The sequence below is a fragment of the Delphinapterus leucas genome, chromosome 1 (genome assembly GCF_059928025.1).
Source record: "Delphinapterus leucas isolate spDelLeu-1000000601 "Yukka" chromosome 1, BTC_Dleu_Yukka2, whole genome shotgun sequence".
NCBI classification, from domain to species: domain Eukaryota; kingdom Metazoa; phylum Chordata; class Mammalia; order Artiodactyla; family Monodontidae; genus Delphinapterus; species Delphinapterus leucas.
In genome coordinates, this window is record NC_143129.1 from 65277684 (window position 1) to 65302086 (window position 24403).

At 37.7% G+C, this 24403-nt stretch overlaps 1 protein-coding gene across 1 annotated transcript in view; it reads right to left on the reverse strand.

The window, feature by feature from the left end:
- The window catches only part of NTMT2 (N-terminal Xaa-Pro-Lys N-methyltransferase 2), a 43683-nt gene extending 19522 nt beyond the window's left edge, over nt 1-24161 (reverse strand). The window contains 4 exon segments of the mRNA XM_022560139.2: nt 2-121; nt 888-1135; nt 6655-6830; nt 17370-24161. Coding sequence (XP_022415847.1) covers nt 2-121; nt 888-1135; nt 6655-6830; nt 17370-17523 — 698 coding nt within the window. The 5' untranslated portion in view covers nt 17524-24161.
- Nucleotides 24162-24403: the final 242 nt, after the last annotated feature.

The window sequence follows — 24403 nt, forward strand, 5'->3', positions numbered from 1 at the left end:
CAGATGGAAGATGCAGCCCACCTGAGCCACACTGTCCTTCAGTATGATGATGCCGTTTTCTTTCAGGCCATGTCGGCACCGGGAAAGAAATGCAAGAAGGTCTTTAACGGTCAGGTACCCAACAGGTGAGGCCAAGTAAAAGGGGGAACAGGATGAAAGGGTGGGTGGGAAAGGAGGTGAGTAGGAAAGACAGACCAACCACAAGGCTACAAATCAGGAGCTCATTTGTTCACTCATTCATGAATTATTTAATAGCCTGAATTGTTTTGCTGCAGGAGGCTTTGAGAATTTAGATAAGAGGACAGGTATCTTCTTTGAGGTGAATCAGTGTATGTTCTAAAAAATAGATATTATCTTACCTAGTCTATCTACCTCCCAGGCACAAGATAAACTATTGCTCATCCCTTGGGTTCCCTCCATGTCCCCTGGACAGCCGAACTCTGTCATCATTCCTCTGTGTCTCACACACACACACACTCAGACCAAAATCCAATTCACCGCTGTCTCATTTCCTGGGAATTTAAATCTAAGAAAGTCTAGTTTTTCCAGTAAATGGGGATAGACTCTTTTTGTCCCCACTTTTTAAAGTTTTTCAAATATTTAGGTTTCTTCTATGATGTAGGTTGGTCCGAAGGCACTCCATCCCTAAGGATGGGAATTGTCAAGCTTGTTCAGAGGATGTTATGGGAGAAATCTGGAGGACCAGAGCTTTGGGGGAGTTCCCATGATACCTAAGGCTAGCTAACTGTTCTAAGCACAACTATAGCCAGATCTCCCTTTGTGTCCTTGTTCTGCCTCCACAAATCCTCCAATCAGCCCCATGTGTTTTCTTCTTCTCTATCTGGAAAGGGAAGAATGGCAGATGCAATGCCATGCAGGACTAACCAGAGACCCACTGAATCCAGATGGCATCGTATCTCCCCAGTGGGGGTGTGAATTCCTTCAGACTGTAGCAGTGGTAGGTTTCTACCTTGTCCCCTCTGACCTGCAGGTAGTTCTGTGCCATGAGGAGGAACGATTCCATCATGTCCACAAGTTCCACAGTGTTGAAAACCAGCAACAGGACATGCTTGCTGACCCTTCCTATCCCAGAGCCGCAATCCAGGGCACAGTCTGTCCCAGCTCTCCCAGGCCCCTGCAGAAAGGTACCTTGTGGAATACTTCAGGAACAGACACTCACCCTGAGTTTGGACACTCAATTACCTCCTTAAATAAACTGTATTTGGGTCAATTTCATATAATTAAATGTACTATTTTAAGTATACCATTCAATGAGTTTGGACAAATGTATACAGGCACGTAAACACTACCACAATCAAGTTATAAAATATTCAATGACTTTTTTCAAAAAAAATCCAATCATGTCTAGTTTTTGCCTTCTTTATTTTATTCAAATATAGGTCTTTCAAAGAATTTCAAAATAGGATTTTAGAAAATAATGTCTTAAGTTTGAAAACTGGGTAATTTTCTCTAAGATAAATGGGCCTTTGAAAGCCCTATGAAAATAGAACTTTGTTAACTGTAAATTTGGGTCAAACCCACAGCTAAATGGACCTGCACCATAGCTTATTGCCTTGTTAAAAAAAAGAGAGAGCAAAGCAGTGAGAGTCTTTCAGAGTTTTAAAATTACTTTTCAAATTCATGCAATGAAAACATTTCAATTCATACTGGGATGGATAACTGAAATTTTATTTTTTTCAGAACTGATTTTGGGGGCTCTGAATTATCTACTATTCTTGTGTGGAAGATAATTTTTAAGACTTGAGCTGAGGAAATGCAAACTGTTCCATTCTTAGGCCAGGATTTTACTTCAAACTCAGCCTCAGTGACACACAGCACATTCATGAGGACAAAAGGTGGTTGCAGCAAAGTCCCCTTGTCTCTTTTCATGCTAAAAATTGTTTTCTGCTTTTATACCAGAAGCTACATGATTTATTGGGCACAAAAGCTCTGAAATTTTTTTAAAGTAAATCTCTGCATTAAATTAACTGATGGTGAAAGATGAATAGGGGGTAGAGATAGGAGGAAATCAGCCAATAAAAACTTTCTCAAACTTGCTTCTATAAAGTAATATACACATATACATATATACATATATGTATGTGTACATGACCAGTATACATCTATGATATGTGTATATATGTGTATGTGCATATATACATATATATATGTATATGTGTGTGTGTGTGTGTGTGTGTATATATATATAAGATTCAGCTGGTCTAAATTATTTGGTCACAGTTGGGATGGCTGCTGAATAGGTTTTGTGCTAGAAATTACAGTAACAAGATATTTGAAGTTGTCAATCAAGATCTTAAGGAGAAAGTCTACTCTTGATTTCTCAGGACCTAAGGGTTTAAAAAAAAAAAAATTGGCTAAGGATCAAAAGGTGAAGTTTAAGCAGAAGGAAACATCAGAAACGCTGCTTTCCAGTCCACTCAAAAGGCCTTCCTTACAGCAAGAACAAAGAAGAACAAAAAGTGAAGTAATTGTAGTTTCTTTTCAGAGGAAATAATAATAATCACAATTTATTGACTGCTTGTGTGTAGCAAGCTCTTTGCATCCATAATAACTATAGTAATCAAAAAGCCCCACAAGATAATGATTATTCTCCAATTTGGAGATGAGGACCCTTAGACTTTTTTAATATCACCCAACTAATGGCAGAACTAGAATTTGAACAGTGAACTGTGTGAATCCAAAGCCAGTTCTACCTTAGGGCTGTCACCTCAAGTGCCACAACTCTGGTTCCCTTGTTAGTAGCTGTCTAACGTTATGTTGAAGAGAATTCTAAGGCTTCATTCAGACTTACCAGGAAGAGGTCTATGATTGATTAGTTATGTCTGCCTTGAGTATGGGAATGGGAAGTGGTAGTACATGTGCCACTTGTTTGCCATTCCTACTTACAATATGCTACATCCCTCATTCAGATATTATAATATAAACTAAGCTAATTCATTAAAAGGCCTAGGCTAAAGTTTTATGTTATGAAGGCCATAAAAGTAGCATCATTTAAATAAATTTATAACATAAACCAGATGGAGGGAAATACAGGGAAATTATTTTAAGCTACTGAAAATGACTTTAGTTGAAATCTGTGTGCTCAACTAGAGATTCTCATTATAATTTTTTCTTATCATTATTTAGCCCTAAAGCCTCTACTGATCATGTTGCTCACATTATTATAGCAAGTGGTTTTAAAAATTGAACCATGGGACAATAAAACAGAGACAACAGAGATCTATGCCAGAGGATTTCAAGAAGTTTAAAACAGCTTAACTCCTTTTTCTCAATGAACAAATAAATATGAAGCTGTTCTGGTTAAAGTGAGGCAGGGCCTCACCCACTCAGCCTTTCTATCATTCTCCCAATAAGCCCTTGAAGGGTATCAGTACAACCCTGGAGTTTTAAAACCATTCATGTCTAATCTCCCTACTTTTTCAGACAAAGAAACTGAGGCCCAAAGAGGTGAAATATTTGCAATAGAACTTCCTTGAAAATGCACATCCTCTGATGTGTATTTTTCACCAACTTAGATGTGTGATATCTGACCGCAGTTATCCTTGAAACAAGTTATTTACAAATACAAAAGATGCCTTTCACTCAAATCCTGAGCACCTTAGCCCTTCGCCACTACTGCCTAGTTCTCTTTATTGCATATCACTCCACATGGTTGGCACTACCTCTCATATCCTGGCACCACATTTATTCCTCTGTCTCTCATTCACATGCAGCACCTCTGAGAAGGGACATTTAAAGGCTGATCTTGGGAACAACATCTCTAGCCTCTTGGATACCATGGCTGCCCACTACTGTGATTGGATTGAAATTTGATGCTCTTCCATGAATGTGACCAGAAGTACCTACAATGTGTGATTTCAAAACAAGATGTTTTGTTATTTTCAGTTATTATCCTATCTTCATATTTATGGATTCATATAAAATAGTGAAATATTCTTAGAAATTTCATTTTCATTTTGATTCTGCCTATGTATTTTGTCTTGAAGAATATTATTTTACCTTCTTTCCACTGGAGTTTAAAACTAAAATGAGGGCTTCCCTGGTGGCGCAGTGGTTGAGAGTCTGCCTGCCGAGGCACGGGACACGGGTTCGTGTCCCGGTCCTGGAAGATCCCACATGCTGTGGGGCGGCTGGGCCCGTGAGCCATGGCTGCTGAGCCTGCGCGTCCGGAGCCTGTGCTCCGCAATGGGAGAGGCCACAACAGTGAGAGGCCCGCTTACCGCAAAAAAAAAACTAAAATGAAAGTGCTAAATGCCACTTTATAAAAACGATGAAATACAAGTTAGCCCCCAATTTTTTAGTCATCCAATCTCTGAGAAATGTCAAGAGATAAATATCATCAAATACCAATTACTTTTTATAAATTTCTACTTTTCCCAATAGACAGCTAGAAGTAAGGAATGTTATCAGCTATGCTGTTGACATCATCTTGGTATCATTTGTTTATTTGCTAAAGTAAGCACATTTGCAACAAGTTTAAACACCTTTTCCCACTGTCTCATGTCACTAAGTGTTGAAAGGAAAGAAAAACTTTAAATTAAACAATCTGTCTTTTCCCAGTTGACACAAGGATAAATCACGTCAGATACTCATATTCCCTAACTCCTTGTATCTTGACCTGGATACTAATTTAGCATATTATTAAGGTCAAAGTACCAAAATATCATTTCTTTAAAAAGACTGTGTTTGTACTTAGTTAGAGGTCACAGCTTCACAATGAGCCTAGTCTACTAAGAAGGACTCCTTATATTTGTTTGAAAAGAGCAGGCTGCTCTTTTCCAACATAAATATGCAAGCACAAGGCTGTTTCCTTTCCCGGGTCCATGGGCGTGTGTATGGGCTCTGTCTGACCAGCATCCCTGTGGTCAGCTTGGCATTCCACATGGAGTGACAAGACAGCTGGATTACTAACTAAGCTTCTGAAATGCATTGGGATCAAAGTCAGCCTCACCATGAGGCGAGCAGGAGGGATTGCTCTTGGCCAGACTGGAGGAGAGTTGAGGTCTGTGGTATACACACACACACACACACACACACACACACACACACACGCACACACACACACACAAAGCAGGGATTTTTCTGCTTCATGAGACAAATGGAAAAAATATGTCGTGGATAAGAGCAGGGAGTTTGGTGTCAGACAGACCTTGCCAGGCATAAGTCCTAGCTCTGTCTCTTACCAACTGTGTAACCTTAAAAACTTATTTAACCTCTCCAAGCCTCAGTTTCCACAACTGTGAAAACAAGAAATGATAATAGTACTTACCTCACAGAATTATTATGAAGAGTAAATAAGACAGTGCTTCTAAAGTGCTTATCAGAGTGACTGACTATCTCAGAAAAAGTGCTCAGTGAAATCAGTCAGCAACACTCATTTAAAAATATTCCAGGTTAACCTGACCTAGAAATAGCCCCAGCCAACATCCCTAGCTCCATAGTCTTTATGGCCACAGCTGATGTCCACTTTGGCCCAATGGGTGCTCCATCATTATCCTTTTTTCTATACTCAGGCAAAGGGTGCTCTAGGGAAGTTGGATGTGCAGTGAACCTTACCTCAACACTAGGGATATTATTAATGTTATGCTTCTAAATAGGTTGACAACATAACCCCAAATATTCATAATATTCTTAATGTTGCCTTCATTAGAATAAAATGGACTCCAAATTTCAAACGAATGACTTCATAGTGAATTGGAACAAAACCTATTTGCTGGGTAGGACTTTGTTCTCAGTAGAACCAACAATAGCTTTATTGTGTGGGTTAAGTCTATTCTAACAACTGAATGAAGCTCCTTAAAATATAATGAATGCATTTTATGAAAGCTTGTTATTAGTAGTAGTAGCAATAAATTAGATTTATTGGGCAATAATTATGTGCACTAAAGTAAGCACTTGACTTATATTATCTCATTTGAGCTTCACATTATCCTATGAGGTGAGTTCTGTGGTTATGCCCTAGTCACAGGTGAAAACTTGAGGTTTAAGAGCATTTAAGGAATAAGCCCAAGGTTGCTTATACAGTAAGAAGAACTGTAATGACTCTAGAGCCCAAGATTTTGGCCCCTACAGTATATGATCCATCTTCATATGGCGTGGAAGTAAGGAAGTGGAGTTTCACCCAACACCAAGTCTACAAAGGGATCACATTCTTTCAAGGCAATGTCTCAACTATGTATAGAATAATATAAAGAGATTCTACTATACTTACCACTTTTAGACTGAACATAAGCTTGCATTTCCTTACAACATGGAATTTTTATTACAGGGACTCAAAAAATCACCCCAAAACCCAAAATGGCATGATCTCTCATCAATCATCTGGGTATCAACTGTTTATCTATGAGACTCTTAAAGAGAAGTCTTCTTAATCCACTAATTGTAATATTAACACTGCTAGTTCACCTTCCCCTGTAAGAAATTAGCTGGTTCTAGGAGGGTGAAATGCCAAGTGGGACAAACCAGTCATTTAATGTGACCTATCCTTTCTGAACATCTTAAAACAGGCTTTCACACTAAACTCTTGGCTGAGCCATATGGCTTTAATATGACTTAAGCAACAACACAGAAGCATGTGAGCTCAATGTTTGAAAGGACTTTGCCTCCTCATCAAACTGCAGTTGGATAACTCACCCCAACAAATTTCCTAAGAAATTCCCAAGAGGCCTGGATATCTGGGTTGGACAGTTCGATGAAATTTCCCATCATACCCTCTTCTGTAGCTGGTACTCCTTGGTAGAAGAGTTTAGCTCTGGCATAGAAGTGCATCTCACCATTGATGACTTGACTTGTTAAAGCACACAATTTCACTGCAAATGAAATATTATTAATATTTATCAGTATTTAAATGGCAGAACAAGTTTATTCTTATCATGCATTGAATTTCCTCTTAGAAGCCTGCAAATTTGTGCTGTGGGAGAAAGGGTATTAGTTTGATGTCAGAAGATCTGGGTTTGAGTTCTGGCTCAGTGACTTGCTTGCTATGTAATAACCTTGGGTAAAGTTCTTAACTCCTATGATCTTCAGGTATCTCATGCATAAATCACAATCATGTGGCATTTTCATGATTTAATAACACTAGAGTTTAATTTTAAAAATAGCTTGTCACTGTATTAAAAAAAAAGCTGAACAATGTTTGCTACAGTAGAATAAATAATATCACAAGTTTCAAAGTAACTTTTACCTCCAAATATTTTATGAGAATTTAATCACTAATCTTTACTTCTAATCACGAGGTAGATTAGGCATAGCTATTTTTTCATCTCTTTTTTTTTATGCAACTCATACCCAAATATCTCTTTGTACCAACATTACAGAAAATGTGCTTGAGCTCTATCTTCTGAAAATAAAATAATAAAAAGAAATATAATATTTATTGAGCAACTATTCTGTACCCGGTAGTGTACTAGGCATATTCACATATACTATGTCATTTCATTATTTCAGGTATTTTAAGACATTTATTTTTAGAAAAACATGTGTTCTACTTCTGAGGGGTAAATGAGTACGCATTTAAGTGTGTTTTTTAAACCAAAAGGCACATTTGCAGATATAAAATATTTTCATCAGAGGATATTCAGAAGGAAATGATAGAAAGTGAGATAAAAGGGAGAAACTTATGGTTCAAGATTGTAGGCTGAATATATGCATTTGTCCTCCCTGCTCCCCAGTACTCCCCAAGAATCATTTTAATAAACTCAACCCTTAACAGTGAAGAAAATGAGAAGAGGCCATCAATGGATTCATGATTTCAACAAATTTCTGGAAGACAAAAAACAGACAAAGCAGATGGAACAGAGCTAAAGAATTTACAGCGGGCTCCCCTGGTGGCGCAGTGGTTGAGAGTCTGCCAGCCGATGCAGGGGACACGGGTTTGTGCCCCGGTCTGGGAAGATCCCACATGCCGTGGAGCGGCTGGGCCCGTGAGCCATGGCCACTGAGCCTGTGCATCTGGAGCCTGTGCTCTGCAACGGGAGAGGCCACAACAGTGAGAGGCCCGCGTACGACAAAAAAAAAAAAAAAAAAAAAAAAATTACAGCTCAGGATAGTTGCAAAAGGAAGTAAGAGTTAATAAAACAAAAAAATCTGTCTACAGGCCAACTGGTGAGGCAACCAATGCACTCCCCACAAAAGTGACAAGCAGCACAGCTATAATCCTAGGGAGGGTAAATATGTCTCTTCTCTAAAAAAAAGGAAAAAATATTAATTAAGTGCCTTAGGAGAAAAAGACCAGTTAGTGTTGGAATCCTAGAACACTACTCATTCTGGCATATAGAGGATTCCAAGTACCTCATTTCCTCATACTCAGAGTCTCACAAGATCTACCGGCAAATGTAGAGCTTCTTGTCATCCTTTCTATTCAGTGGAGAAGTATATAACAGAGGAAACCTTCTCCATTACCGAAAATCATTGCCCCTGTCCTTCATTTCTAACTATGGATAAATAATGATTTCCAAACACATGGGGGTAAAATGGCAGTCTGAAAAACAAAGATACAGATAGACAATCAAAACTGACCCCAAAGGAAATAGAAATAATCCAGGAAATGAATGAGAATTTAAACCAAAACTAAACAAAAACTTACACCCTTGAAGAGGTATGAGAACAGGTGCATCCATAAATTGAAGATGTCAAGAAAATGATAATTTAAAGAATAATAAAGAATTCTTAGAAATTAAAATTTTGATTACCAAACACTTTGGAATATAACGTTGAGTAAATTATCAGGACATAAAGGAAAAGATTGATATGGAAAACAGAAGTAAAAAGATTAGAGCTGTAAAGACTTAATTCATGTACTTCCCTGGTGGCGCAGTGGTTAAGAATCCGCCTGCCAGTGCAGGGGACACGGGTTCGAGCCTGGTCCGGGAAGATCCCACATGCCGTGGAGCAACTAAGCCTGTGTGCCACAACTACTGAGCCTGTGCTCTAGAGCCCGTGAGCCACAACTACTGAGCCCACTCACCACAGCTACTGAAGCCTGTGCACCTAGAGCCTGTGCTCCGCAATAAGAGAAGCCACCACAATGAGAAGCGTGCGCACTGCAACAAAGAGTAGCCCCCGCTCACCACAACTAGAGAAAGCCCGCACGCAGCAATGAAAACCCAGCGCAGCCAAAAAAATATAAATAAATAAATAAAAGTTGTATGAGTTGAAAGTGCTAAGTACATTCCATCAGTGCTCAGAATTCAATGAAAAGAATGAGCTATAATCAAAAAGAAAATTTGAAAAATATTTTTTAAAAAAAGACAATTCAGAAGACCCAACATCAAGCTAATTAGGATTCTCAAAAACAGAAAATGGAGGGAAGAAAATTATTACAGAAATAATAGAAAAAAATTTCCCAGAGCTGAAAGAGACTATAAGGTCCAAAAGTACTGAGCAGTATGGATTTAAAAATACTAATAATTAAATAAAAGTCACATTTATATATATCCTTAGGAAATTTCAAATCACAAAGAGTAATGAGAAGATCATTAAGTTATTTAGAGGGAAAAAGTTTGTTGACCTTCAAGTAGGGTTGCCAGATTTAGCAAATAAAAATACAGGACACACAATTAATTTTGAATTTTAGATAATCAATGGATAATCTATTAGTATAAATACAGTTGAAATATCACACATTGCATGGGACATACTTATACTAAAATTTGTTTGTTGATTATCTTAAATTTAAATTTAGCCGGCCTTTTATATTTTATCTGGCAACCCTATGTTCAAAGAACTAGAATCAGGCATATAACACGGATCTCATCAGAAACCCTGGAAAACAGTGGAGCAGTGTCATCAATATTCTGAGGGAAAATTATTTTGAGGCTAAAATTTGTTACCATTCAAATGGTGAAAGAATATTTACCTCCCATGGATTCATCCTTCAGAAGTTTTTTGAAGCTATATTCCAGCCCAATGAGGGTTAAAATCAAGAGAAGATATACAATGAAATTAACCCAGGAATCCAATGAAAAGAAATACCAAAATGACAGATACTATCAGATCTAGAAAGAAATCAGTTTATATTACAACAGAAAACATAGGCTTTAAAAAAATATCTTCAGGAAGTAGAATGAACTGGATTCTGGGTAATAGATAGCAGGTAAGAAGTAAGGAGACATAGTGATATTCTTAGGAAGATATATTTTTAACCGCAATCAACAAAAATAAAAGACAGTTGAAAGTTCTAAGTAAAATATACAACAGTATAAAAATGTTACAATCAGGATATGAAGCAAACCAAAATATGACATAATTTTATGTAGAAGGAGTATAAGAAAAGACAATCTATTTAACCTTAACTAGGAACATTTTTCTTCAGGTAAACAAAGATTGTGACATTGGACTAATGCACTACTTGGCTTTGAATTGAACAATGGTTACATAATCCCAAATTTTGATTCTAAAAGTTAAAAATCCAATAAACACTACTACTATCCATTTTAGTGGAGTTCATCTGTGGAGTTAAATCTGTGGAGTTAAATCAGTATTTCCCAACTTGAAAACACTGGATGTGGCCAACATTTGGACCCTTGAATGATCATGAATTTGCTAAAAGGGGTACAGGAATCAGTTCCCATGTACTTTATTTTCTAGAGACTAACAATGTTATATATTATATCTCCCATATATATTAACCCACAATAGATTGTCATTTTAAAAATACAAATCTTTTAAAACTATTAATAATACATAGATTTTTTGACACTTTATACTCAAGTTAGTTACTGATTGAGAAAATAAAACATTAAAAGGAGCACCCTCATGTTCAAAAACATTGGAAACCACTGACCTACACCAGTCCCCCTTCCCTAGTACTTGGTAAAGTGTTGTATGAACAGGTAGCTCAAGAAATGCTGATAATTTCAACAGGGACGACAAAAATTAATCATCGCCATGCCAAAAACATGACTGTTCCAAATTCTTCTGTATGTCTCAGAAAAGCAGGCTAGGAAATCACAGCTTACCAAGTCTTCCCAGAGTTGAATGCTTCTTGGGATCACAGGCAAGCCACAGCCCAGTACTCTCTCGTTGATCCAACCAAAGCAGCAAAACAGCCACACTCATCATCACCTGGTTAAGTCAACAAGTTGGTGGAGTTTATTAAAACCCTTAATCTGGAAATGGGAATGGTCCATTATGCCAGCAACATTTAGACTACAAGTGAATGCCAAGCTCAGCAGGGGTCAGACTCAATAGGTACGTTTTTATGGTTATGGGCTTGTCACCTAATTGACAGGAACATTTCACTAAAAAGATATATGAGGTGTAATGGCCAGCCCCAGGTTCTCCCTTCTTGATAGCTCCTGCAATGGTGCCAGCTGATTCAGATAAGGTTATCAGTCATCAGCCTGTGCCTTTTTATTACAGAAATACATCTAGTGGCTTATTCTTGCATGATTGCGATGTTTTTGTGAAACTTGGGGTAGTCTAAGACAGAGACTAGACACTCTATTAGTCGTTGATATAATATGGTACTTATTTCTTGACCTATGTTATGAGCTGAACTCCCAAGGACCTTCCAACGGCTTACTTGTTACAAAAATAAAAATAAAGTATATGTGAATTTGCCCTGAAGAACAACAAAGATCTCGTGAACTCTCTAAGAAAAATTTTGTTGAGAGATAAGTGTCTATGTTTGCTGAGTAGCTTTTTCTTTTTCTCTTTTTAATAGTTGGATATAACTATTTTAGACTTTATTCCAAACGTTAGACCTGTTTGTCAACTGAAAATTGACCTGGGAGTCTTCAGAGGGTATGTAGGCTAGATTTAAATGGTAAGTTTGAAATGATCGGAGATAGAATATTGAATCAAGTTAGTCTATAAGAGAAAAGAAAGTCCAACTAGAAGATGCCCTTATGAAGTGTCAGATCTTCCATAAAAGAGGTTTGTAGGTGATGACTTCTCATTTGAGCCATTAAAGAAGAAATGGTAAAATTTAAGGAAGGAAGGGAGGGAGGGAGGGAGGAAGGAAAGAAGGAAGGGAGGAAAGAAGGAAGGGAGGAAGGAAGGAAAATGTACCTAGGCACAATGGAATATTACTCAGCCATAAAAGGAAGAAAATCCTGCCATTTGTGACAACATGGATGGACCTTGTGGGCATTATACTAGGTGAAATAAATCAGAGAAAGATAAATAATGTATGATCTTACTTACATATGGAATCTAAAAAAAACCAAAGTCATCTGTGTTTTCACCAACAGGAAAGGGTAGGAAGTGGGAGTTTATCAATGTTCCTGGTAGAATCCAAGGGTCTGTGTGTGCCAGAATGCTAGAAAGTCATCATTAACAAGTCTCAGAATTACCCTGAGAGGCCCCCTAGGTTTTATTTCTTCCCTGCATGCTTTAGGTGTCTGGTGTTTCTTGCCTCTAAAATAATGCACTGCCTACCCTAAAAGTTTTAGTGGGTTTTGTTCTTTTCAACTGAGAGCTATTTCAGTGTTCCCTAAATTCTTTTCAGCCTTCAACACAAATAACGTAAGCAGAGGTGGGAAAGGAGGGAAAATACACTTTCCCCTCTTTAGCGAGAATGTACTCAAGCTCCCACCACACATCACATCCCCTGCCCACTTGGCTGAGTGTCTTCCTAACTCTTTATTCCAACTTTAGTGTTCTACCTGACCCACTGTCAAATTTGAAAAGGTCAGAATTCAGGTGAAGATACTGGGGACAGATTTTTCATGGTGAGATTTTGCATCAGAAGAGTCAGAAGCAGATCCAGCAGTCACCACGCCTCCTCTGCACCTCTGCAGCATCCTGTAGTGGTCTCTATCATGACTTCCACATTCCACAAAAATTATCTGTGGGTCTCTCTCCTACACTAAACTCTCAGGATACAGCTCTATTTTATTTTCCTTGTAATCCTAGGACTTACAATTACACTTAACACATAGCAGACTTCCTTTAAATGTTCACTGAATAAAGGAATATTGTCTAGCTTTTTGTTCTTTGAATAATACACAGGTTCAGCAAAGTAGTGAATGGTTATAAGGAAAAACCAGCATAATCACAAATAAGTCACACTGTTTGTAGTTTACGAAAAACTATAGGAGGATATATCTTCTCTCCTAATTAGGCATACCCAAATAATAAAAAATATTAACTATCACTGATCAAATATGTATATATGTGCTACATATGCTAAGCATTTATATCTAACTGAATATGTAAGATAAATGTGATTATCTACAGAAGAAAACAAGGCATCAAGAGGTTATCTAAACTGCCAGTGAGTGACACAACTGGGATTTAAACCTAGGTCTATTTAAATCCAAAACTCATATTTCATCCATCTAACACAGTGTATCTGAGAGTCTGCTAAATAAAGGGAAATTATCTGGTTCTTCATTTCTTTAAAGTGAAAAAATGATCTTACAGCATTTGCACTGCAAAGGTAACAATAAACATTTGGAAGATGGATCACTGTACAAAAAGTTGTGCAGCAATGCCTACCACAGGGATGAAATCAATTTGAAAAATGCCAAGAGTTGTATGCTGAGTTTCATTTGGAAGTTCCAAGTGTATTATAGGAAATGTTTTTATTAATTCTAGTTTTTAATTGCGATGGCAAAGGCGTGGCCATTGTTCTCAATTTCCTCCTCAGAGCCTAACTCTTCTAAAAAGGGGTAAGTGAAGGGGGGTTGGTTACTAACCATTAGTGGGTACCTATGTTCCAGGCATTAGGCTAGGCACTCTCAGGTCATCTCTTCACACTCTGATCCTCACAATGACACTACAAAACTGGGATTATAATCATCATTTTACAGGTAAGTAATGAGAAAATCAGAAAGATTTAGTAACTTACTCAATATTACACAGAAATGAAGTGTCACAGCCAGGCCCTAACCCAAACCTATTTAAATGCAAAGCCTTAAGTCAGAAAGAGTAAAACAAATACCATATGCTAACACATATACATGGAATCTAAAAATATAAGCGGTTTTGAAGAACCTAGGTGCAGGACAGGAATAAAGATGCAGACCTAGTGAATGAACTTGAGGACACAGGGAGGGGGAAGGGTAAGCTGGGACGAAGTGAGACAGTGGCATGGACATATATACACTACCAGATGTAAAATAGATAGCTAGTGGGAAGCAGCCGCATAGCACAGGGAGATCAGCTCGGTGCTTTGTGACCACCTAGAGGGGTGGGATAGGGAGGGTGGGAGGGAGATGCAAGAGGGAGGGGATATGGGGATATATGTATACATATAGCTGATTCACTTTATTATACAGCAGAAACTAACACACCAATGTAAAGCAATTATACTCCAATAAAGATGTTAAAAATAAACAAATAAATAAATAAATGCAATGCCTTTGTTCCTTTTGCTAAACCACGTGGAACTATTGTTCTAAATGTGAAGTTAAACTAAGCCTTTAACAATGTCCAGGAGTAATAGATTCTTGCTCAATATATAATTAATAATTATTCGCTGACTTCTATGTACTAGAAATATGCTGTGGATAGTGCTAGAATAATTACTGAGGAGTAATTATATGAACATCTCCAATTGGGCCATATATAGGCCGCTGCATGCACTGGTATACAAACTGGAGATTTATATGAATTTTTTTCCTATTCTACTTCTGATTTGTTCACAAACAGCCACCTTTGGAAAATTCATTGACTCCAAGCCTCCAACTGAATGTGGGCTGGTAAAACTAGATTATATGAACCTGCTCACTGGCTGCCCATCTTGTTGATTATCTCAGTAGAAAGCCAGTGCTCCTCATAGACTATGTTTTGTATTCCTGTCAATTCAAAAAAAGTGGTAAAACTTACATTGCTCCTCTCATTTGTCAAGTTGCCATTTACAATGGGAGGCAGCATGATTTTGTGGTTAAAAAAGACAGACCATGGAGCTAGACTGCCTGGATTCTAATCCTGCACTACTTACTTCCTCTGTTCCTCAGATATAGGGTGGAGAAAATAACGGCACCACATAATAGAGCTGTTGTGAGGATTAACTGAGATAATATATGTAAACCACTGAGAATAGTAATAAGCTTGCTCCCATTTCTTTGTGAAGACCTGTTGTATTCAATGGCATAGCTAACTTTTCCATTGGAGATTTTGAATAGGCATGCTCTTGCTTCTTCATGAATCACTGAGGCTAGTCGGGGATATTTCAGCAAATGTCCCCATGAATGAATGTCACTGCACGGTGAGCTGGTGTGAGCCTGGCTGACTAACACAGGCAGTTGGAGGGAGGAAGGAAGGAAAGAAGGAATCAAAGAGTCCGGTTAGCCACTGTTCTTCCCATAACTACCCCAAACAACAAACTCTCTGTGCAGACTCTACAGTAGGGTTCCCCATCCTTTTAAAAGAAGGGTTTTATTTTCATTTCTATGAAGTCTTGAAATCATCAGGAGGAGGGGAAGCCAACTCTAAAACACTTCAGTGGGGCTGAGTTTTATTTCCAAACTGAAAAGACTAATATCCACTGCAGCCTGAAAACTCCCATATAGCAAATTAAGCTTATCATCTTCGGTAATGCCTGTTCTAAGGAAGGCTACATGATGACTTTAAAAGAGATCTGACTCTAAGGAAGGAGATAAAAAGCTAATGCTTACTGAGCGTTGGCTAGTTTCACATATATAATTGCATTTAATCCTCCAACAGCCCCACAGTTTTAAGGAAAATGATGCTCAGAGACTTTAGTAACTTGCAGAGGTGATTTTCTCTACCACTAGCAGTGCCAGAATTTGAACTCAGGACATTGGTAACCTGCAATTAATTATTAGTAAAGGGCCCTTAATTTGTCTAATAAATATTTATTGGGGTCTTTTAATTCATCTTTAGCTACTTTCAGAGATGAGTTTCTTTTCTAATAGTTATTTTTAAAATTGGGCAGTCATCTGCCCCTTAGTGAACCTCTCATAAGTTATTGTAATTAATATCTTTCTCCAGACTAATGCAACACGAGCCAACAAGCTACTGTTATTGAGGTGTGGCCCAAAGAGTGTCTCCAGAAAAGCAATGCCCTGACAATATGTGGAGTGGTCAGAACATCATCACCTTCCAAATAGACTGCTCTAACTTTTCCATTTGAATACAAATGAGATGTACACTATGTCCTAAAAGAATTACTCATGTGTAGTGCTATCTACCAGAAAGAGCCCTGGTCTTGGGTTCTTTGGTATCTAGATGAGATCTATCTAGATTAGATCTCAACATCTCTGAATTTTCTTTTCCTCACTTGAAAAGATAAGATAGGGGGCAAGAGTGAGAAGGTGGGTGGAAAAATAATAATACCCTATCTATCGCATAGCATGGCTGTGAGGATCAAATAGAGTCATGAATGCGAAATTTTTATAAGAAATATATATAAATATAAGATGAAAGTATTTGTATGTCTAGAGTTAAAGATTCCCTTCAGAAATGGACTTATAGAAAGAGACTTTGGTAAGCTGCTAACATAGTTTTGAATGCAATACAAAGAATTATGTAGCTCCTTTCACGTCTGGAAACCCTGGCCACATCAAGTGTACGATGGGGCTTTCAGCAACCTTAACAAAGCAGACTGGGGTTGATACACACTGTTCCTGCTTTCATGGGGGGAAAATATAAATCAAAGGGAGATACTTTACTCCTTAATCGCAAGTTATTTCCTCTTCAGTGTTGTTAAGAGCGCCCTGAAGTAACCATTTTCACAGAGGCTGAGAAAAGTGGTGTAGACAAACCAGATAAGTTTTTTATTGCCCTATTGTCCAATTCCTGAAAACTAGAGGAAATAACTAAAATGGAGACAGACTACAGCCCAGTTTTTTTCTTAATATTCAAAGACCAAACTAAAATCTGCTCCTTTTAAGCTCTTGGACTATTATTGTAATTTAGAAAGGCCAGAAAGGATTATGTGGAGTGTGTACTCATGCATACAAACACACACACACACACTCACACACAGCCACACACACCAACAACCTTGATCTATTATTGTTTAGCCTTTTTAAAAAATTCTTTGTTGATATGCTTCTGTATTAATATTCTCATCTTTGAGTTACCTAATTTGCCCACCTCTAAATTTTTGCAAATACTAAAAATGTCCTTCCAAACTCAAGAAATTAATTTCTATAATCCTGACACTCAGGCAACCAACACCCAGAGAAGCAAGTTACCCATGTCTGAGGTGCATGGAAGTCCCCAGATAGAGGCTTGTCCTGCCAGGCAATACTTGGTCTTTGCACTTTCCATAAAAGAATGTCACTGAAACATTTAAGCCCATGGACATTGGTTGTGTGTCCTTTTTATCTGGAAAGTGTCCTTGTTCTAATTCCTTTTGCAAAAGCCCCACAGTCTCACACAGTTGCTCCAGTCATTTCTTGTCCCTTATCTAGTAGCTCTGACTCACTTACCCAGGGGAATATTTTCCAGCAGGTAGAGATAGCTCTGAAAGAAGTCATTGCAAATAGCTTTGTGAAGAATAAAGGACATGCTATGCCGACGGAGCTCATCACTGGTCTTCTGCCTGCGGGATCTGAAGGCAAAGTGGGTTCCCAGGTAGGCCATGGGGAAAGGGGATAATAGTTATTCCTACAGAAGAAGGAAGCTTGTCTGGCTGTTTCTTTGAATTAACTTTCTCTTCCCACACGAACTTGAAACTGTCATTTTAAACCAGCCCTTGTCCATCTGTATCGGGAGAGGTGTCACAGGGATTGGGGGGAGGGGCGGCAGACACGGGGAGGCCAGACACTTGGCACATCTACCATCTGATTGCTTGGCTGACACCACTCTAAGCCAACAGGTGCTAACTAAAGATGAAAACAGGCTGAGTGAGATCCTGCTTCATCCAGGAAAAAGCACGCCTCCCTCCTTTAGCTGCCACTTCAAACAGGCAGGAGCACAGCTGGCTAACACCCTGAATACTTGCTTTAATTTGATTCCTAAATTGGAATAGCCTAATTTCCATTTCAAAGAGTTGTGAATATTTTGCACGAGATCCAGTTCCCTGATTTCCATCACTCCTCCTAGAATGCCATAACCTCAAGTTACAAGGACACTTCAAAGTCATCTTAGCTACACTTCTTTCATCAGTACAGTTTTGCCCAAATCATTTCATAGAGATGGATGTGTGTTTCCCATTTTTAAGGATCTTCAAGAGACACAATTATATGAAAGCCTGTTCTGATGTTAAATACCCTTCTCTGTCAACAAACTCTTCCATCTAGCTTGCTCTAAACAATACCTAGTAGTGTGAGCCTGTTTCTTCCTCTCTGCCTATAAATGGATATGATTTTCCTCATAAGTACTCATTTGATTTCTGTACTGGGTATCTTCTGATTGTCCCTCCAGGTCTGCTCTCCACTCTTCCCACATTACTGTGTGCAACTGGAGACTGGACTATATTGACAACATCAGTGAACTTCCTTGCCTTCTGGCTTCTGGTTGGGCTCTGCCAATGGGTAGTGCCACCAGGAGGCTGGAGGAGAGTGATTCAATATACTTATTCCCCTGGCACCTTCCCTGCAGAGATGCCATAGGCTGACTGCTTCCTATGGTGAAAAGTCATAGCTCCTGTCCAGGGATCTTCTCATACAAATATCCTCTCCTAGTTCTGATATCTGCTCCTTCCTCATGCTGCTTCAGGCCTCGGGGGAGTGATACACCAAGCTGTCACAAACCCTGGAATAACATACTATTCCTTGTAATTTCTCTATACTTAACTTACCACACCTTTGTAAATAGTCCCTTTATTAAGCTGGCTCAAATTCTCAATTTGTGAATGTCATACGTTTCCTGTAGGGATAACAACTACCATTTTAACCCTCCAATACTCTTAACAGGAAAATCCATAAGAACTCATACTCTTTTGGCCCCATACCACGTGCAACCACTGACTACCCAGTGTCCCTGAAAACACATGTACACACCCACATACACACAAATGCACACTTTATGGTACGCAGCTTCTAAGATAGCCCCATAGATCCCCAACTTCTGCATGATATTCACACCTCTGTGTCCTCTTTCCTGAGAAAGGGCTAGACTTACTGACTCACTTCTAAAGAATAAAATATGGCAGAAGTGATAGAATGTCACTTCCAAGATTAGGTTATAAAAAGACTGTCTTGGGCATTTTCTTTTGCTTTCTTGCTTGCTTGCTCCCAGGGAAGCCAGCCGCCTGTTGTGAGCTGCCCTAAGGAGAGGCCTATATGGCAAGGAACTGCTTCAGTGCAAGAGCCCAAGTAAAGCTAAATTCTACCAACAACCATGAGTGAGCTTGGAAGATCTTTCCCCAGCAACCTAATAAAAGACGCTGAGCCAGCTAAGCCACACTCAGGTTACTGAGTCAGAAATAAATGCTTCTTCGAAGCAGCTAAATTTTGGAATTTGCTACAATGCAGCTAATGGAGAGCTAATTCACACATCGTCAGTGGAATTTTTTTAAGATTTTGAATCTAACCATGATCTTTCTTTTAGTTTAATTTATGTGTTAATCTTTTAGTGGGAAAGGAAGTAAGGATTCCATTTGATTGATTCTGACTGACTTTTTTCGTTTTCCTGTGCTTCTATATTTCCATTTCCCCTCTCCCTACCTCAAGGGGCAGCCACTCAATTTCCGTGGGATTGTTCCCATCCCTGGCTTCAGGAATTACCTAAATTGCAATCCAAGTTATCCATTTTCCCCTTGCCACAGTGTGTGGTTCATGGATGGGTACACCATCCTGTCCTGGGCCAATGAATACATGGTGTTCCCCCAGCTCCAGTTTTCACTTGGAAGTGGGCACATTATCTAAATCTGTTATTAATGCCAGCTTGAGTTGGGCTTTCTGTGCTAGCAATATGGAATCTCATCTAACACAAATACCATCGTGCTTCATTTTTACTCAATTCTGATGAGGATGGAGATAAAGTAGATGATATTAAACAGAACAGGGAAACTTCAAGACTATTTCATGGTGTTAAGAGGAAGGCTCTTAACTACAGTTAAACATATTTGACTAAGTTAGAAACTCATTCCCACCACTTACATACTTGGCAAACTTGACAAATTCTTAGCCTTTCTGAGCCTCACTTTCCTCTTCTGTAATATGACGGTAATGATAATAGTATATACCTCATATGTTAGCTGTGAGAACTAAATATACTCCATGTAAAACACCTCAGTGCCTGGCACACAGTCCATGTTCAGTAAATGCGAGCTATTATCAGTATAGTCTTTGGAAGAAAGCTGATGAGTTATAGGTCCTAAAAACACTTTCTGTCTGTCTGGCTCTTTTGGGGTTATATTCAATGTAGCATTGCCTCTTACTGTGAAATTTCACCATATAACCAGGAGACTTTTTTGCACTGTATGCTTTTAAAAGTTGAAAGGAAAAGGAACTCAAGTTAAATATGCTATTGGAACTCACTCATCATCCCTTCAGAATTTTCTGTTGTTGTAGGAAAAACTAAGCAACAGAAGAAGAAAACTCAGGGAACCTCCTTTGTTACTTGATTTGTCAATACATCTAACGGGAGGCAGGTTCTTAACTTCAACATCTTAGTAGTATTTTGATAACCTCTCATATGCTGATAAGGTTAGGATGTATGGTCCTAGGAGAGAGACTGGCAATCACTGACTCCAGCTACTCAGTATTCTTTATTTGCAAGATATTGCAAGATATTGGCAAGCTTCTCCACTTTTTACAAAACTAATTTTCTTTCACTATAAAATGGATGTTAATTACTTATGTTTCGAGAAGGATTAGTAAGTGTTCTAAGATCTCCATATTTCAGACCTATAATTCCTGTGTGGGAATGAAAGACAGATTGGCTTATCCAAAATGCCTTTGTCAGCTTTTGTTTACCTCTGTGAGTCACATTAGGTTTTGCGACTAATGCCTTTGTCAGCTTTTGTTTACCTCTGTGAGCCACATTAGGTTTTGCGACTGTTTCTCATACTGGTATAGTTTGTACCAATTTCTGGTTCATTGTATTTATTTCCTTATGCAAATAATTTTTCTCTCATGGCTGAAATGCTCTATTTGCTAAAACCTCATACCACTACTCTTGACTATATTCATAGTAAGTGAATGAGGGTATGATATAGATCTCCAGTCTACCACAGGCATCCAGTTTCCAGGCAGGAAAGGAAAACAATGAATGTAGAGGAAAGAAATAAGACTATAGCAAAAGAATGTTGAAACTCTGAATTTATCCAGGTTGGTTTGCCTTCTAACAAACAGCAGATTCCTTAGTGAGGAGTAAAGCACTGTTAAATAATAAATTAGGCATGGAAAGAGACTCAGAAGTAAGAAAGATAAAGAAAGAAAAAATTCATAGAGGAAGTATACTCATTCAGTAGTATGATAAACTAAATATTTGGGGAAATCCAATCAATATAAAATACATATCAAATTAAAATTCCATAATACTTCAAACTGAAAATTCAACAGAGAAGATAAAGTAAAGATATTTTCAAATGAAGACAGAACTTACCATTCATAGATGCTCACTGAAAGGAATAACTGAAAATATCTACTTCAGGAAGAAGGAAATTAAGACAGGGTGCTATTAGCGTAAGAATAGCTAAAAAGATGACTAAAGCAGAATGCAGAGCCCCCAAACAATTCTATTCACATTAAGTTGATATAAGACAGAGATAATATTGCAGTAGAAAAAAAGATACTTTCAATAAGACCCCTGATGTTGGCACAATTGGATCCCTACCTCACATCTTACACAAACCAACTCCAGGTAGATTGAAGACTTAAAGGTGGAAAGCACAATTCTAAAATTCTTTGAACAAGTTACAGGAAAACATATTTATGACACCAGCATAAAAAAAAAAGATATATTTTTTAAGATGCAAAAAATAAAAACCATAAAGAAACAGAGTTAATTAATTTGACTGAATTAATATTTGAATAATGAACTTCTGCCCATCAAATGAAACCATAAAGTGAAAAGTCAACCAACAGAAAGATAAATATTTGGAGCATTGATAATCAATAAAAATTTGGGTACTAAATATATGAATAGTTCCTATAAATAAATAACAATACAAATAATCCTACAGAAAAATGGAGAATAAAAAGTATATAGAGACATAGAAAACAAACTTATGGCTACCAAAGGAGAAAGGGAGGAGGGGAGGGATAAATTAGGAGTATGGGAGTAACAGATACAAACTACTATACATAAAATAGATGAGCAGCAAGGATTTACTATATAGCACAGGGACCTATATTCAATATCTTGTAATAACCTATAATGAAAAATAATCTGAAAAAAAAATATATGCATATATATATATAACTGAATCACTTTGCTATATACCTGAAACTAACACAATATTGTTAATCAACTATATTGCAATTTTTTTAAAAGTATATAGAATTGGTGGTTAAAACAAGACTGAAATAAAAGTACCTGGATCAAGATTCCCAACTCCAACCCAGGGAAGTAGATCTAGAAGACTAAAACAACAGGCCAAAATCATCTAAATTAAATTTAGGATAAAATCAATGCATTTTATTGTATATAGGTTTTAATGAAAATTAGTGGTGAGAATACAGAATGAGTAACCATTGCTTGATAATCTCTATGTGTCTTTGTACTAAAATGGGCATTTAAGTAGACTTTAAGCTTGGAATGAGACAGCAGTATGAAGAATAGGGCAAATAGGTTTCTATGAGCAAATCTTAAACAGACCACCTCACTTCACCCTATACTGGTATAACCTCATATGAAGTGTTTGCCTCTTTCTTTATCCTGCTTGTTTAAGAAACAGGTAGCCAATAAAGATTACCCCTGATTATAACTTGGAAGTCAGTAAGAGAGATTATGACCCTGTATGTGCTTCGAATATATGGTACAAGAGGAAGTTTGGATGACTATTTTCATCTAGTGCAGTACTTCATGTAGTACAGAAAGGCTGTCTATCCACTGAGTTAATTAGATTCAAGGTCAACAATCAGATTTCCACTTAACAGTCATTATTAAATAAAAATGGGGCTTGAGGTAAATGACCCGTTGCAGCTAAAGAAATATTTAAACTCATAATTTTCAGGTTAAGTCATTCAATTAAACAGACAGAAAGACTGGAGTAGCCCTTGAAGAACTCCTTCCTGTCATACTGAGGAGGAGAGAATTCAACTGGGCTGCTTAGTTCTAATTAGGGTTTTGATTCCCCAAGAATTTAGATTAAAAAAATACATTTACATCTCTAACTAGGGGAATATGTCCTTGCCTGAAACATCTGTTTGTGTGTATGTGTGTGTGTGTGTGTGTGTGTGTGTGTGTAGACTTTTCTCATTTCTCATTTATGTTAATTTAAGGAATTATAAAACATTCAACTTCATTTCAAATTCTCCTTTTAAAATATAACAAAGCTTGATTTCATATAATTTCCATAATTTAATATTTCAATATGATTTTGGATAGATAAAAGTGCATACATAGAACACTATCTAGGTAAATTAACTTTTGTACATTTTCCCTAACCAAAAGATATTAGGCAATTATTAATAAAAGAAAATCAAATTATTTTAAATCTTACTTAAAGAATTAAGAAATATGATGAAGTGTCAGATTGATATCCTAATATCTGAGCTTTCCCTTCAGTGTATCAACCCTTATTTTCCATTTTAGTAGGAAGGCAAGTTGAGGGAGGAAGTAGAAATATGAGCTAGAATGTAAAGACCATATGCCTTATCAGTAGTACTAGGTCTTCGTAGATTCGGGCAGAGCATGATGAGTAGGTGGGCTCTGACCTTCCCACCCTCACATTGGCCAGAGGAGCAGATTTTAATTTTAATATAGAATTCGACATAGACTTTCACTTGAAAACAGTGTTCTGCTCCCATCCCCTCCTTTCATCATGCTTCCCCTTTACCTGATATCCTGGTTCTTACTCAACTTGCCCTTGGCTTTCTCCTCAACAATGTTTTCATATGTATATGAGCCTCCATAATTACCCCAAGCTATATTTTGGGATAAATATTCTATTTACACTACCCTCTGATTTCAGCTGAAACTGAACATATATCACTACCAGATATACGTTTTTCAGAGGCCTAAGTAAAAGAATATGCTGTCCAATCCACAATACGTAATACAAAATAAAATTCCCTCTGTTCTGTCTCTTAATCTCAATCCCCACCCCCTGTCTCTCTCTGTCTCTCTTTCTCTCCCCAACCCCCTGCCACCCCACAAGCATAGAAACTTGGACTCTTGATGTCCTTTGGATAACCCAGCATTGACGACAGAGTTTCTCAAAGTGTGAACCTCACACAATGAGCATCAAAAACTTCTGGGGTGTTTATTTTTTCCAACTAAAAGCTAGAAAAATAAGAGACTTTCTTCTCTGCCACAGTTATGTTTTTTATTTTCTAATTGACTGGGTTTTGAAAATTATGAAATAATTCAGACTTACAGAGATTTACAAAACAAGCATTCATGTTAC